Here is an 18218-nt window from a genome sequence, read left to right on the forward strand (position 1 = left end):
AAACTCACATCCCCTTTCTTGTAAACCAGATTTGCTTTCGCCTGGATATGGTCATTTGATACATATGGCTTTACGTAAAGTCTTCACTAGCCGAGAAGACAACAAAAAGCAATGGAATAATAGATGTTTTTATTTCACTGTTCATGTTTTTGCTATGTTAATGTTTTATTTTTCTTCCTCAGTTTAAGTATAAGGAGGCGTTTGAGAAAATGAGGGGGCAGTTGATTGGTTCCCATGGCTTGGAAGATATAAACATTTCTCACTTGATGCATGCAGCTTTGCTACAAAGTGATGTAAGTGGTACACTAAATAAACTTGTATCACCATATTTTTAATAAGCAAACATTTAATTGGTTAAGAGCAGCACATTCAAAACAATATGTGGATTAGACTTTCATCTCTATTGGCATAAGAATATAATACTCTTGGCAGAATTATCTAATCTAGTCTAGTCTAGTATAATCTAATTATCTATTTAATCCAGCATCAACCAAGCAGATGCCTATCAAAACAAAAGAAAAACAGAATGCATGGAGAAGACATCAATACCATAACTCCTTTTGCTTTCTTTCTTCAGTAACTGGAGTCACGGCCAAGATGCCTCCAGAATATCCATGTAGCCAGCATTATTTAAGCCATTATTTAAGACAAGATAGCCTTGTCTTCCCTAAATAGGTTCTTAAGCTATATGAGTCATTGTGCATTATAACAGGCTCCTCAAACCCTGGTCCGTGGACTAGCACTGGTCTGCAGCATGCCAGAATTCGGCCATGCAAACAAGCTAAGACTCATTCGTGGGATGCAGGCAGAACATGAAACCACATCCCCTTTGGTCCACGGAAAAAATTCTCTCCACAGAACTGGTTCCTGGTGCCCAAAAGGTTGAAGGCTGTGCATCATAAGATCTTTTTTCTGTGAGGATACACAGGTCCAACAAAATGAGCAAAAAATAAAAATGCTTACCTTACTACTGCACCAATATTGGGAATGGATACAATCAGGAACAATGTAAAAAGAAGACGTAAGGAGAAAAGTAAAGAGGACAAAGGATAGTAGTGCTTCTAATTTTCTAGCAAGATGATGATGATGATGATGATGATGATGATATTCATTCAATCATGTCATATTTTTGGTGATTCTATAGATCAGTTCTCTCCATATTTTCTGATTTTGTACTGCTTCTTTCAGTTGTTTTATGCTCTGGCTAGTGTTGGTTTTGCTCACAAATATAATACAGACATTTTTCATTGAAAAACAGTTTTGAAATTATTAGAAAGACTTCTAAAGTAACACTCATATGCTTAGGAACAGGATTCAGTAATGTGCACATAATGCATGCCAAGCTTCTTGAGGAGCAAATAATAACAATGCATTCTAGTGACCAGTTCTTTCCTATGATTATATTATAATTTTATGCCTGTTTCCTAGTTAATAATAATAATAATAATAATAATAATAATAATAATAATAATAAAATACTTCGACGTTACCTTAACAGTTCCTAGGTCCTTGGTTAGGACTCAAGCTGTTGAGCTACCAACCAGCCCCAAAGTCTGTGAATCTCACCAAAGGTTAACCAAACAACAACAACAACAACAATAATAATTGTAAAGTGAATAGTTTTAAAAGAATTTGTAAAATGATTTTCTATTAATGTCTTTTAAGTCATGACTGATAAATAGCATTTGTTTTTACTTCATTCTTAGATAAATTACAGGAAAGATTTTGATAATCAGAAGAATAAGTTCTACCTACCATTAGACATGTTGAATTTAGTACATGCCAGAAAAGCCCAGTCTTTGATCAGTGATCAGGAATATAGACATCTGCTTCATGATTACACATCGCTGTCGGAAGATATGAGGCTGCAGTGTGCTAAAAAAGCTTACAAACTACAGAGTGAGGTAAATGATGATTCTGCATAGCTTGTTTAAATGAGGGTTGAACAGTTTCTGTTAGACAAAGAGCCAGATCCATCTTTGAAGAAGTAGAAAAAAATCACATTTGAAAATTGGGCAAGGTCAGATTCAAATAAAAGTGGGGCTATGCCCAAAATAGACTGAGGCATTTAAAGTATAGTTTTATAATAATAAATGATAGTTTTATAATCATTTATTTTCCTTCCTTAATCAGTATAAATCAGGGGTCCCCAAACTCTGGGCCGTGGATCACTAGGCATGAACTATTTACCATTGGACCACAGAAACAGTGGCCAAGTGCACGTGCATCCCCACTTGCATTAACAGCGGGCGAGTGTGTGCATATGCTCTTCATTTGGGTGAGCAGTGCAAATGCACATTTTAACAATTAAAAATGTGTAAACTATGTGCGTGTTCACACACATGTACATACTACATAATACCCACTGTTAAAACCGTGACGTTAAAAAAGTAGTCATTTAATGAGAGTATGGGGTGAGTATAAACATGATCATATAATCAGTGTAGGATTTTTAATTGATATGAATGATTTTTAGAGGAAATATCAAAAATAATTTACAACTTTACACATAATTGATTTCAGAATTAGATATTGTTTTCTGTGAATAGAATAGAATAGAATCCGAGAGCATATGCACCAAAGACAAATTCCTTGTGTGTCCACTCACACTTGGTCAATAAAAGAATTCTATTCTATTCCTATTCCTATTCCTATTCCTATTCCTGTTCCTGTTCCTGTTCCTGTTCCTATTTCTATTTCTATTTCTATTTCTATTTCTATTCTTATTCCTATTCCTATTCCTATTCTATTATTTTCCAGCCTGAACGGGGAATTGGACTAGAAAACGTACAATGTCCCTTCCAACTTTGTTATTCTCTTATTCTGATCATGAAATAAGGAAAGTCAATTCCACTATGGTTGAAGGTTATATATGTTTCATGCAGCAGAAGTTATTTATAATGAAAGCATTTGAATAACCACTTCTTAGTTCTGTGCTATCAATTAGTTTTGATTGGTTTCTCATAGAATTTATACCGATCTGACTTGAACTTTATGAGAGGAGTTGGCTGTATCATACCTGGGGCCTTGGAGATTGAAGCAAAGAAGAAAGCTTCTGAACTCATCAGTGAGGTAACAAAAGATGTTTTTGATTTCTTCAACTACAAACAAGGTTTTGCCAGATGTCTGTGTAAAACTGACAAAGAGGTTTCCTGATTAAGGGTGGGCTCTCATTCCCACCCTCCCTCTTTATTTGATCATTCTATTTATATCCTGGATGAACTAACGGAGTTCAAGGTTTTCCAGACCTTGATAACTACTTTCAGAAACTTTCTGTTCTGTAATCAGGACCCAAGTGATTGGTACATTAGGGTGATCCTTTGTAGAAGGAAATGCTCCTTTCCAGATGAAAGGAAGCCTGTGTTTTTATATTAGACATAGAATCACATTTCTCAAAACCCAAGTGACTCAATATAAGTGGCCTGGAAAGAGAATTACTCTTCCTCATTACTATGCACTCTCTCCCTCTCCTTCTCCCTCTCTTGCTCTCTCTCTCTCTCATCTCCCTCTTAAGTTTTTTCTCCAGAGCAAAAGAATGGGTCAATAATAAGGCAAAATAAAGACCAAAATAGATATAATAGCAGAAACCACATTTTAAAAATGTGCATGTCATTTCCTTTCATGTAAAAACATGGTGTAAATGTTTTTTTGTCAAAAGATCCTAGAGGTGAGGACAACTGAATCCTCTCCCCTCTTACCCTCTTCTTGCTCATTGTGCCAATCTCTTTTTAATGTCCCATCTGAAAAAGGCTCTCTAGATTAAAAAGGCCTTTAAAAAGGCAGAAAAGGTAGGGAGCGTGAGGTATTTGGCTCTCATTGTTTTGGGACATATCCTATTCCATATGTGTTCTAATATATGACTAAACAGACCCAACCAGCCAGCCTATTTATCCTTTGGAAGCTCTTTAAACCTATGTGAATGTAGAACCTCTTTGCTATTGATAAAAGAGGTCTAACTTTTTCTAGCTCTAATATAAGTATTTTATTTCTATCAGGAATTGTAGTAAAAATAGAGATCTGAATGGATTCAGTTTAAAGGCTCTAAGTGAAGAGATTATCTGATCAAATCTGCTTTGAGTTGAATCATACATTTGAGGCTCTACAGCACCACAACAAACTAAGCCAAAAACTGGGTTGTATAATTTCCAGTCTAAAGATCACTAAAATGATTGCTTAACCAAGAAAAAGTCACAATAACTTTTAATGTGGAATAATTATTTCTACTTTTCTCAGACTAGTTCTGAAAGTTGTAATAATTTTGTTAAAAAAATACTGAAGTGTATAAAATATCTGGTTGTTTATCATTTCCACCAAAATGCTAAGCTGTAGTTCAAAAGAAGCAAGGCCAACAACTACTGTAATCCTTGTTTATTTTTTAGGGAGTCTCTTGATTTTACTATACAGGTCCGGTTATGGAGGCAAGGGATTAAAATGATATACTGTACAGGTCAATAGATTGTTGCATGTAACATATTCTGTGTAAAGTAATAGCTAAATCTGTAGCATTGAAAATATAATGTCCTTATCTTGCATCTTTCCTTTTGTCTGCCTCTCGCTGTGTGAATTCAGAGTAAATACCGTCAGCAAGCAAATTCCTTCAAGTACACATCAGTGACAGACTCTCCTGGCCTACTTCATGCAAAATTCAGCAATATGATTGCTAATGAGGTAGGTTCTGCTAACATGGATCAGAAAATACGCTGTTTAAAATGCAATATGTGGGGAGGGAGGAAGGCAGCATATTCTGAGAAGCGTAATATACTAAGAAAAAGGAGGGGGGAGAGAGGAAAGCACCATCAATTTATTCTTTAACATTGTGAGATCATTTTTATTATTCTTAGAGAAGCTTTTAATATCTCTTTGTCAATCAGAAAGACAAAGAAAACAAATCACAGCAGTTATTTCATAGGGATTCGTGCAAATGACTTCTCTTTTGTTCTTGAAAGCAGCCATAATGAAAAGGGGTATACTGGAAGGACAATCTCAAAGATAGTCAACATCAATGTGTTCAAAAACTCACTTAAAGCACCAGAGGCCAAGAATTTTGCTTCTGATTTCTCAAACTATTCAGAAGACTCTCGCAGATTCATTTCACCATTAAAATGAAAATAAAATAAAATCTGCATCGGGACACAGTTTGGTCCCCTAAACTTCCTTGCTATGTTTTTTTTTCCAAGAGTAACATTGAATGTTTATGGAAATGTCATGAAATAAGGCTTTAGAAATCATAGATTAGTGATGTCTTACAGTATTTCTGTAGTTTATAGATTTGTTCTTTTCAATAACTTTTTTTAGCATTGTAATTTTTTTCAATTGAAAGGATTAATTAGTTAAAAAATATTGATTGGCCAAAACATTAAATGCAGAATATATTATTATCAGTAGTGGGCTGCAAATTTTTTAACAACCAGTTCTTTGCCCTAATGACTGGCTGGTGGGCGTGGCCAACTAAATGTCACTTACGTTGAGGGGCACTTTTCCTCTCTCCACCCTCTAATGATTGTGGGGATGCTGCAACAGTCATAAGTGTGAAAAACAATCATACATTTCACTCACCTCACAAGATATCCTTAGGTAATCATCCAAATTTAAGGAAAGATCACATGCCCCCAGAAATACAGTAAAAAAAATCAAGCTTGCATCCTGCCTCTCATCCATTTCTTCTATGGGTATGCCAACCCTTCTGTAAACAGCTGTTCCAGCTGCGTTGGAAGAATATTTCAAAAAGCTTAAAACAACCCTTTAACAATCTTTAAGAAAGTCAAGCCCCAGGAATAAAAGTGCTACAAAAAACTCCATTGGGTGGGCGGGGCGGGAGGGGGGGACTTCAGAAAAGCTCAGTCTACAGACAGAAAATCTGGGCATAAGGCTTACAATGTAACAAGCATAACCCAGAGACAGTTTCTGAAAACACTTAAAACAGCAGGACAATTAAGGATTAGGCTAGAAATACATGCATACCAGAATGTTTCCTTCCTGTATCCCTTGCTGGACTAGCCCTGTAAAGTGGGAAAAGATTTCTTCCAACAACCTGTTCTCCAAACTGCTCAGAAAATTAACATCCGGTTTGGGAGAACCGGTGCAAACTTGGAGCAGCCCATCTCTGATTATTACATATAACATAATAAATCAGATTAATGGGTTGAAGATTTTGAAATATTTTAAATGTACATTTAAAAAAAACCCCAAGAGATTCAATGTTAGAATATGTTTTTATTTTCCATGAGAGAAATTGTACATCTTCTTTTTTGTAAAGATTGTTGTTTGCATGGGGTTATGATTTTCTTTATTTCTATTTATTTCTATCATTTAAAAACTTTTGTCAGTTATGTATTTGTTGGCTGAATGCAAGGAAAAAAATGTTCCTCTTTACACAGATGTGCTGACTAAAATGTTTCCAATACTGGGATGTTCAAAAATAGCATCCAGATTGAAATCTTCCCCACTTTGGGAGATCCAAGGATTGAGTCAATTTCAGCTGGTTTTTCTTCTATTTCAAGAAAATAATAATGGAAAAACGCACATGTTTTAAGAAAAATCCACAAGCTTCCAGCTATTTTTTTTTATTCCTAGCATTTTCTCTTCAGAGTCCACTTTTTCAGATCAACTGAGTGATGATCCATTGGTTGGAACTGGAATCGACTGATCATTTTTTCATCCAAGCCTGACATCATGGGCTAAGAGTGACTAGCACAAAATCACACAGTCAGCTTTCATACTAAAGGCTGGACTGGAACTTATAGCTATGGCCTGGTGCCTTAACCACTAGATCAAAAGGGGTCTCTCCTTCAGCTATATGTGCCATTGAAAAAGAAAAGTATGGATATGATTGACACCCTAACATTTTGTTTCATCTGCCCTCATCCTTTCTCTTTGAATTATTGTGGACAATTTCTTTTTTAGTTTGCACCCAGTACATTCCCCAGTCATTCCCGATATCTAGATCAGAAGAAGTATACATACTATTCAGTACAGCTAACAAAAATGTAGCTTGATGTTTATTTATTAAACATCAGCAAACATCAAAAACATTTGCTGGCAAAAAAAATGGGATAAAAGGCAGGCAAAAAGAGAGAAAGAGCAAGACGTGAACAACAGGAAACAAATTACATTATACAGTATACTTAGATCTAGGCATAGGAACTTTCCAAAGTTGTTAGTGGGGACGGCCCCACAATAGCCTCTTGTTCCATTAGCATTAACGCTTTCATGTATATAATATTATAACTGTGTACATAATAGTGACAGAATAGAAATGGAAAGTAGGACACTGACAAATCCCTCTTCAATTCTGAGCATGCAATAAACATGAAAGAAAGAATGTGGTGGGTGGAAATGATGTATCTACTGTGAAGAAACAGATTGTCTGTCTGTCTGTCTGTCTGTCTGTCTGTCTATCTATCTATCTATCTATCTATCTATCTATCTATCTATCTATCTATCTATCTATCTATCTATCTATCTATCTATCTATCCTATTTCTAAACTGCCCTTCAGATGGAGAATAGCGATTGCAAGTCATAGCAATTGCATCAGTGCAGTGGGGAGCATTATTTTCCTCTCTTTTTCTAGATGGAGAAAATTGATTGCAATTTCTTTACGTGCTATTGATTCTCTTCAATTGTGGAAATCCTTGATCAAAGCTCCCAGTTTTGGACTGGAGATAGTTCCATATTTTGGCAAATATGGGAAATAATTTTGTATGAATGTATGAATTATTTCTGTTAAAATAATATCCATGTGGTATTTAGAAATATTGTTAAAATTTGTTAAAAACAAATCCCAAGCTGTAACTACTTTCATTTCAAAAATGTAACTAAATAACATTTAATAGGAATTTTTGTTAACTAGACTTTTAAAAACAATTCTCATAGCGCCTGTACAAAGCAGCAGGAGAAGACACTTTGCATCACTGTAGGGTAAACCTTGGACTTCCTGAGTTTGAAAGGGCAAAATTGAATGCAGCAAACATTAGTGAGGTAAGTGCTTGCTCTTTAGTCTTGGCCATATTTCTCTTAATAAGTGTTTTAAGCTCTTATTCTATACAGGAGAAGTTGAGAGTTTTACCCATTTTACCCATGCATGAAATGTAATTGCTATCTTTTGTCCTTGATCCTCTGTCAGAGTAGTTGTGGTTATCTATTACAATTTTAACTTCTGTGTTGCATTTTATATTTGCTGTGATGTTTCTTTAGTAGGAAAATCTGACTGCTCTGAGAGCTGATACTTTAAATTCCCTTTTGCATCTATTATATCAGTATCTTAATTTGTTGCATTGCTGCATTTAAAATTTGCATATTAGTTTTTTCACTTTTTTTATTGAAAATGGTCTTTATGCTGACATTGATTCCAATGTGAATTTTCAGAATTAAATATTCTGTGGTAAGATTGTTATAACGATTGCAGTTGCTTTGGGATGTTAATATTTGGGCAGAAGTACTATCTATCCTGAATTTTTCACCTTCTTTTCCTTCCTATAGTAATGTAGAAGGAGCCCAGAATATGAATAAATACATGCAAAAATTGATATGGGTGAAAATTTTTATTCACATCAAACATATGTTTTGTGGGTGGCTCATGTTTACAGATGTAATGATTCCTTATACATCTATACAAATTAAACAATCCATATAAAGAATATTGACCATTTGACATGTTTCTTGCATTGTTTTGTTTTGATTTGATTTGAAGAAGCATCTTTCTACAAGTGACTAAAACCTATGTGAACTATTTTGAAAACTATATTGCAACTCTAACAAGTTCCTTTTGTTAATTTAGTTTTTAGTTAAAATTTAACCAATAAATCTAAAGTTGCCATTTCCACTTTAGGCAAAATACAGGGAATCTTGGCATAATCTCCGTGCTCAGGGTTATAAACTGACAATGGAAGCCATCCCTTTCCAGACTGCAAAGGCCTCCCGAGAAATTGCCAGTGATGTGAGTTGAATTATGCAGCCTTCCATCTTGCCTAATTTTTGTTAACTTCGTGTAATACATTGTAGAAAGCAGATTTTACTGAATTAAAGCAGCCTCATAATCATGTGAGACAAGGATGTGAGACAGAATGTATTACTTATGAATGAGATTCTTTGTGTGAATTAAAAAAAAGTCACTGTTAATCAGAAACAAAGCAGGGCTGAAGCTCTTCCAATGGGAATAGGGGAAAGAAAAATATCTCTGGATGTTCCATTCAGATTTACCCAGCACATCCAAAATAATATCGATCCATGTAAATAGATAATCCATTTATTTCCTTGGGTATTCCAGTAAAGCAGCTAAGTGCAATGAAGATATATTTACATCTACATTTGACTGTAATATATTAATTTCTGCTTTTAGAAGTCCAATGCTTTTTGTATAGGAATTAAATTCTTCACTTTTCTGAAACAAAATGCACACACCTTCTCCCCAAAGTCAAGTAATAAGGCCACTATGAGCAACATTCAAACTTTCACTATCATAAGAATACTACTTTTCAGAGCAATAGGGGTACCCCTACAATCTGTAGATTTGTTCTCTTTGATTATTGTGAGAAGTCAATATTTTGAAGCCTTTTCCTCAATCCCCAGTGACTTCATGCAAGTATCATTTCTCTAGGTGATTTCCTATATGACCACATTCAAATATAGCATCTTTTGCATAATAATAAGTATTTTGGGTACATCAAAATAACTTTGAGATAAACAAAACATAGCCTGAGTCATGTTGAGATATGCTTATGCACATGTTATCTCTTTGATTATACTGAAAAACCAACTTGGCAGCTTACAAATAAAACAGATGCAAATGCTCTCACCTGTATAATGCTTCACCCCATAGTCATCTGTTCCAGCTTTCGTAGGAAAGCAGCAAGTTCCTCAAATACTTAACCATTGAATTCAAAAGGACTTTCTACAAAATATCACTTTTTTCACATATAAGTCCTGTTGTTCAAACAATACAATTTCTCTTGGCATGTGCTGATCAGAGCCAGGTTTTTGACATGTAAAAGATGAAAAGTGAACAGAAGCACAACACCAATAAAATATGTGATGGCTCTTTCATGTATTGAATTGTTCACTGTGGTGAACACTTTCCTTTTATATATGTGGAGAGAGAGACATAAAGCATTTTTTAAACATCATAGATGCAGGGGTGCAAGATAAATTCCGTTTTCTTTTTCATCACAGCTACAGTACAAGCACAACTTCGTTTCCGAGAGGGGGAAGCTCATTGGTGCCAGAAGCATTCTGGATGATACCAATCTGCTACACTGCTTGCATGCTTCTAAGTTACATAGTGAACAGGAATATAAGAAAAGCTCAAGAAATACCTCTTCTCAGTACAATCTCCCTATGGACATGGTTAATCTAGTTCATGCTAGAAAAGCCCAGAATCTCATCAGTGACCAGGAGTACAGGAAAAGATTGCATCAATACACAGTGCTTCCTGAAGACTTGAGGATGAAGTGGGCCAAAAGAGTTCATTTGATGCAAAGTGAGGTAATGCATATGCTTGAATGTTAGAGGTAAGAATAGTGTAACACCTGTACTATTATCTTGGACAGCCAATAACAGAACAGTGCAGGGTGAATCAAATTAAGTATTGCTAACTTTACTAAATAAACAGGATGTTTGGTATACAATTATATCTATTAAAGCTTTTCTGCACCTGTACATTCTGAAGGACATGGTTGATTAATTAATTCAGATTTTTGTTCCAGAAGTTATGCTAAAGGATAATATTAAATCAGTTTTGGAATTGAATTAATAAATAGTATATTGACATCAATGCTACGGGAAGTACCATTGGCTGAAGGTTTAGCCTAAATCAAAGTAAAAGCATATAAGTACTTGTTTTCTTACTTCACTGTATATTTGATAGATCCCAAACTCAAATTAGTACTTTTTAGAATGCAGTTTAAAAGAGTTCTCCCAACTGGATCTTTTCAATGTCAGCTAATGATAATGTTGGAGAATCACTCTTGGATTCTTTTCTAAGCATAGCTAATATACACAAAGCTTTTTTTTTTGGCTTTAAGTTACATTATTGTGAAGCAACCCTTAAACTGATATACTAACTAAAACATTTAAGGGCTGCTTCATTCCTTTAAAGGATACTGTAGCATTTGTATAGGTGTATACTTTAAGATTTGTATAAAGACAATCATAAGTAGTTGCACTCATTGATCAATGAGTACTGAGCATCCTCTGATAAAATTGGTTGTATTGCTGAGCAATGTTTGAGGCAGCATATTTCAAGATGTATCTTTTGAGATAAGCATCTATACTACTAAAACTCTCCTCTCTGTTTGTAACCCTAAGTCTGTTTGTAACCTAGAGTCACCTTTGGTGAGATGGGCAACGTTTGTTTGTTTGTTTGTTTGTTTGTTTGTTTGTTTGTTTGTTTGATTGATTGATTGATTTACAGTGCACCATAGGGCAATGACTCTTTTTTAAAACCAATGTATCTCAAATAGGTTAACTTAAAGAATGCATTCAAAATCCAGATCCATTATTCCCGTGGGATTGAAATATCAAGTTCTTTAGATCAGAAGTATTGGCCATGCTGCTGTGGACAAAAATGATTGTGATTTCCAATGCTTCCTTTCAGCTTTCCACAACAAAAGTTAATGGGGAAGCTAGCAGGAAGTCAGAACTTGCTTCTGCTTTCACTGCTTTTTTTGCCTCTCCATGATCATTTATCAGCTTAGATAAGGAAACATCTCTGAAAAGATGGCCCAAAAATGATGTCTATTCTTTGCTAAATTTGTCAGTGATACATTATTTATTCCAAAAGGAACAGATGAATGCAGTGTCTCAGAAAATATTCAAATGTGAATATAAATCCATGTCCTGTGATACATTCTCACATTTAGTTTTTGTTTTTATTTGATAGTTTTCCTACAAATCTGATCTGAATTGCATGAAGGGAGTTGGTTGGATGTCTCTAAGATCCCCTCATATAGAAAATGTGAAGAAGGCTGGAGAACTCATCAGTGAGGTACTGCTAACTCTTTCATGAGACTGTGAATCTGTAAAGTTTGTAGGCCATCAAGATTCTTCCTTATAAAATCATCATGATATGGAAGCCTGGACTGAAACTGATTTCCTGGTCTGGTTTACCTAGTGGGGCTAATAGCTACAGTATATTAGACACACAAAATCTATTAGACTCCAATGAACCTATAATGAAAATGTTATGTTATAAATGACATCCTTTGAATGGAATCTTCTTTATTATACTTTATCATGATTTCCCTTTATTCTGTTTGCAGACAAAATATCGTCAGAAACCAAATCATCTCAAGTTCACGACAGTTACAGACTCTCTGGACTTCCTCCATGCAAAGAATAGTTACATTCAATGCAATGATGTAAGTGAAGTATTTATGATATTGTAAGTTATAAAAATTGCCTTCAACCTCATATAATATGACTCAGAACCATGTCATTAGAAGAAATGTTACTGCTACAAATAAACTGATGGTTTTTGCCTGTCAGATGTGTAGTAAATTGCAGAAAATAACAGTGACAAAATATGTTGTGAATTTTCAAGGGTATTAATTTATTCTTAATTTATATATTAGACTTCAGAAGTTTTTTTTTAACTGCAAAATTGAAATCTATGAACCAGAAGATACACATTTAGAATTCATTTCTTCTTAGCCCATGAATTTGTTCTTACCATCAGAAGTGAATGAAGCTCATAATCATTCCACTACAGTTATAGACAGATAAGACGATAGAGAGATGATAAATTCTGCTTATTCTAAATTTCCAAGTTGTTTAGGGCAGGTATATAACTTAATTGTTTGATTAACATTTGGAAGTAAGAAGATCTTAAATTATTATGGATTTTTTAGATGATTACTGATCATCATAATCTGCTTTTCGGCACTTGTATTGTGGGATAATCTGAGTTCTACAGGTCTTTGAATGATGTCATAGGAATTTATCATGGCAAGATATACAAAAGTTCTGTTACTGACGTAGTCCATATTTTGTGCAGTGCCAAAGATTTTACAAAGAGCAAACTTTTTATTTTGCCTGCAGAGTTTTACTTGGACAAAGTAGAGATAGCATTTTGGTTTTTTTTAGTGGAAATAAAGCTTTGCTAAGGTAAGTATAAGCATAAATATAGGTCAGTGCTACATGTATTCTGTATTGCCCTTCTTGGAGAAAATAGAACTTTAGATATTGTGGAACTACACTAAATATTGTTTGTCCTAACAGCGTCTATATCGAGCTGACCATTTGGACAACATGCACAGATACACCCTGCCCCTTGACCGACCTGACCTCATAAGGGCACGGCTCAATGCATTGCACATCAGTGATGTAAGTAATTGTTCTTTTTCATTTGGAAGTCAAGCTCATAATCAGCATAATAACAAAGATTACTTCTCTTATATTCAAGCTATTTCAAGTAATATAATTTTGAAACTATAGTACAGGTAAAAAGAATATTGCAGAATCGGATCTGAGTTGGTCACTGGGACTAAAGATTCCTTCTTCTAAGTTTGTGCTGGAGCCCATCTTCAGTTTTCTCTCTCCAGAAAGTACACAGATTGGATCCTGCAATATTAACTCCGGGACACCTATCTTTTCCTTCCTTCATGTAAAAGAATACTGCTGCCTGCCATTAAATGCCATAGACTAATTTTACAGATTAAAACAGTCTGTAACAATGAATAGACCATGTTTCATTGTGAACAGTTAAATTATATGCATAGTCATATGAAAAATTGATACGCAAATAATTCCATAAAGTGACCCGTTTAATCAATTACTGGAATATAAAAATAGCAGAGAACAATGCTGGAAAGGCTGCTCCAACACACAAAGAAGTAGAAGCAGGTAGCACATTTTGCATTGTACACTGGCAAACCTTTCCCTCTCATGTCAGAAGAAAAGAATAAGAGAGCTATATTGCTCATGCAGTTAGAGCGGCATTGCCATGCACAGATGAATGGCACAGTTGTATGTCGGGTATGTTCTGTTTCTTCTCAGACCATTCAAGTGGATCAGCATGTATCTGAACTGAAACAGCCAGTGAGTGCATGAGGAGGTGGAGATGTTGGGGGCATCTCATTAAAAATGAAACTGCTTTTGGTAGATACACAATTGGATCAGATGCCACACACAGAAAGCTATTGAGGGAGACTGACCCCAGAGCACAGAGAAAAAGAAGAAAAAAAGCCATGTTGGTATTTGTAAAGCTGCAAAGATAGCCATAAATCAAATGAATGTAATGTGCGAGGATGAGTGCAAAAACTGTGCAAACTGTGATAAAGTAAAATGATGCATGGGGTTTCGAATCAAAGGATCTGTGTTAAGAATGAACTGCAACAGCAAGGCCAAAGATTTGCAGATTTAAAAGAAAGAAAAGGAGAGAGAGAAAAAGGAGAGGGAAATGATAAATGACTAGAACTTGAGAAAAGGGTCTAGATTTGGATCTCATCCAAACTGTGAGAGGGAATGCCAAATTCTTCTAATATAAGTTCTGCAAACAAATTTATCTAAAGCTGCTCTTTAAAGAGGCCATCTGTTATAATTTTTGGATGCACGTTTGCTTGTGATCCATGTCATCTTCTCTTAAACAAGCATACTACTGACTATAGGAGCAACATTTGTTAACATTTCAGCCCCATCAAAAACATGGAGATTGCGTTAATTTACCACAGAGTGGGGGGGGGGGGGGAATATTCATGAATCTAAGTAACCTGAGAAGGTGGGTGCAGGACAAATTCAGGACAAAGTGAATGGCTATCTGAGACAACAAATGTGGAAAGGTGGCAGCAAAGTGTGAGATAGCTGTGCACCATTACCATCCATGTCCTACTTCATCTAAAGCTAGGCTGCTGTCTCTATGAAACCCTTGTAACAGTGCTTAAGATGCTGCTATTAATCTGCTCAATATTATATTTGGATGGGAGCTTCAAACCTGTGAATTTCCTTTTTGACAGGATATTGATGAAGTGAACCTAACCAGAAGTGCCATAATGTAAACTTTGAGGTTGACATACGATAGAGTCACAATGTGGGTCCCAATCTCTACCTGCTTCATGGGTTTCCAACTCAGAGCCTGAGGCCTTCTATTTGGCATTGTCTCTATGAATGTTTAGGAAAGCAATAGGAAGTGTCTCATTCATAAAACAGCAGAACTACCGCTGGAAGTAAGACAACAGCTTGTTAATCTTGACCACGCATCAAGTCGTGGTCCACTTACATAAGAAGAAAGTGTGGATCTACATCTGAGTGCTGGTTAGAGTACATGCCTAGTTTTGCATCAAGGTGCAATCATAGCTGTGCAATAATGTCTATGGGTTACTGAACCTGACTGTGCAATAGATAGCTCTTTCACAGAGCAATAGGCATATAAACCCTGTCATGGTAGGCCGTGGCACCACCCTGTGAGGGGTTCCTTAAACCTGAGACATAGGAGAGCAAAAAAGCAAGATCATCAAAGTTTGAGACAGATTTAGGCCTTGATTTGCCATGCACTAATGCAGCAGCTCCTCCATTTTATGGTTTGAGAAACATGATAATACATAGCCCATTTCCTGTAAATCTTGGCTTTCTGGAAATTGAAGATTATACCCACCATCTTTTCTCAATCTGAGTTAAGGTCTTGAGAATGTATGTAATAAAATGGACTTCTGAGGGAAGTATGGTGAATTGATTTTGTGAAATCAGAAACGATGACTGCGATAAAGACCAAGGAACTGATGAGTAGACTGATTCACCAAAACTTCTATGAATAAGAATTGGATGGGAAACGTGCTCCAGATGGTTGCTCCTTTTGAGGAGACTCAGGACAGTAATTTTCCAAGGGTTTGGGACAATGGTACAGCCATTTTACTCGGAACCCCAGCACATGCTTTTAAAGGGCACTGAGTTCACAACATTCATTAAAAAAAAACTATACAGTGCTTGGGGATGATAGAAATGTAATCCAGGGAAGGGTATACAGCGTCCTTAGCTACAAGGATTTGCATTTTAAAATGATTCAGAAGGAGAAGCTTCATTGGCACCCTCTAAGCCTTGGCACCCTAGGTTTCTCAGCCTATCTCAGGATTGGCCCTGAGTCAAACAGAGAGAACTGAGTGGATTAGCTATAATACTTGCTTAGAAGATTTCAGGGTAAGACATTACATGGTCCTCATGATGATTTGAGTTGAGACCTCTGAATTATGTGGCAATGCTGAACACACAAAGAGCTTTTCTAGTGTGAAACCATTCTATTCCTATGTTCAGCTGTGTTCTCTTCATAATTTGTATTTAACTAATGCCTTAATCATATCTACTCTCTTATAAAGCATATCACTACTTTAGATAGTTTGATGGAACCAGAAGGGTTTGGAGACAGCACAGAAGGTATTAAAATGTTTGACATTATACATAGTAGAAATGCAGCACTGAAATGTCTCTGCTGTAAAACCCAAATGCTACTGCTAAATGTTTCAAAAGACAGAATAGGGGCAATGTCAATGTAATATTGATGTGTCTAATGCATCAAAGCAAACTTTAATTACAACATTTGTGACTCTTTTCAAATAGGACATTGTATTTTGTATGTAAAAAAGTGAAGAGATGCATGCTAGCTTTTGAGTCATGAATAAATGATTGTAATAGAATCAAATATTAATTAATAAAGCCGCAACAGATATGTAAATAAGATTAATTGATTCTGTTTCCCCTTTGCTTTTCCATTTCTCAATGCAGAAACTATATAAAACATCTTGGGAGGAAACACGGGCAGCTGGCTATGATTTCAGATTGGATGCCATCCCTTTTCAGACAGCTAAAGCATCTAGAGAAATTGCCAGTGATGTATGAAACATTCCAAGATGGTTTTTTTTTTTTTTTGGCATTTAAAGGCCTTTATGCCCTGGCATATCACCCATGATTTTTCCTATACAGTTTCAAAGAAAGAACTGGTTTTCAATGTGATAAGGATCCCACAATAACAGCCCCTTATATTAGTTTCACTAATATTCCCATTGAACTGCATATGAAAAAAAATATCATTAATATGCTGTGAGTTGGGCCTGTATTTTATTTCACACTAATTTAAATGTATGTATGTATTCAGTCTATCATTCAGTCACCCAATCAATCAAATGAAAACCACTGGGAAAGTTCAGGGAGAAATTAACACTTCTTGCTGTTGTTCAGAAAGACGACATTAGGGTACATGTGCTCTTCTCGTCAAAGGCAAAGAAAATCATTTTTGCCCATTTTGTTCTATTTAATGAATTTGTGAAGAGTTTAAAAAATCAAAACTGATGCCTTAAGCCTTCACGGACTTAAAATATACCCACAAAACCTTGATTTCTTTTTCTCCTTTAAATTTCTTAAAATTTGGGGAGGATTTGCATGTACTGTAACATAATTAGGTGTATACCTTGTGTAGGGTACAAAGGCAGTAAATGGTTCCTTGCTAAAAAAGATTGCCTATTCCTGCTATACCTGTATGTGCTGCCAACATTTTGGATGCTCTGATGAAGAGTTTATCCTAGAGTTTTATTTTAAATTATGTAATTATGTGTAATTGTTGCTTTAAATATATGCTTTCTTCATATATTTTTCAACTGCAATGAAATGTTCTCAATCTAAAAATAATTTCAGCAACATAATTAGCATGCTGCGCCATAATTTTAGCATTGATGCATTTATAGGCTACATGTAAAATGCTTATGGCATAATATGAAATTATGTGAAAGTATGTTTCCATATGGCTGTATAATGACATCCCTATGTCTCAATATTTTTTAGTTCAGATACAAAGAAGATTTCCTAAGGGACAGAGGTCAACGGATTGGATTTTGCAATGCGCGTGATGATCCTAAAATGAGACACTTCCTGAAGATGGGCCACCTCCAGAGTGACAACCAATATAAAAGGGATTATTTTAGAAACAGAGCACAATTCAGAAGTCAAACTGATCAGCCAGGATTTATTCATGCAAAGAAAAGCCAGCAATTAATAAGTGATGTCAACTACAGGCAGCGCCTGCATCAATACACCTGTGATCCGGAGCAGCTGAATCTCAAGCATGCCAAACAAGCCTACAAACTCCAAAGTGATGTAAGTATGTTAGGATCTATGGCCAAAGAGCCCATTCCAGACAAGAATATGTCTACTTAATAGACTAATTTTCAAATCCAAATTTAATGTTTATATTAAGGAAGCAGCTTAGAATTTAAAAAGTTGTCAGTAGTTCTTTTCCATAAT

General features: G+C 35.4%; 1 protein-coding gene across 1 annotated transcript in view; it reads left to right on the forward strand.

Moving 5' to 3' along the window:
- NRAP (nebulin related anchoring protein) overlaps window positions 1–18218 on the forward strand; it is a 65429-nt gene that overhangs the window by 45865 nt on the left and 1346 nt on the right. The window contains exons 29-40 of the mRNA XM_032224813.1: window positions 183–293; window positions 1707–1904; window positions 2968–3072; window positions 4570–4668; window positions 7875–7979; window positions 8830–8937; window positions 10170–10481; window positions 11878–11982; window positions 12257–12355; window positions 13215–13319; window positions 16707–16814; window positions 17760–18071. Coding sequence (XP_032080704.1) covers window positions 183–293; window positions 1707–1904; window positions 2968–3072; window positions 4570–4668; window positions 7875–7979; window positions 8830–8937; window positions 10170–10481; window positions 11878–11982; window positions 12257–12355; window positions 13215–13319; window positions 16707–16814; window positions 17760–18071 — 1767 coding nt within the window. The remainder of the gene's footprint in view (window positions 1–182; window positions 294–1706; window positions 1905–2967; window positions 3073–4569; window positions 4669–7874; window positions 7980–8829; window positions 8938–10169; window positions 10482–11877; window positions 11983–12256; window positions 12356–13214; window positions 13320–16706; window positions 16815–17759; window positions 18072–18218) is intronic.

The sequence above is a fragment of the Thamnophis elegans genome, chromosome 10, assembly GCF_009769535.1.
Source record: "Thamnophis elegans isolate rThaEle1 chromosome 10, rThaEle1.pri, whole genome shotgun sequence".
Lineage (NCBI taxonomy): Eukaryota > Metazoa > Chordata > Lepidosauria > Squamata > Colubridae > Thamnophis > Thamnophis elegans.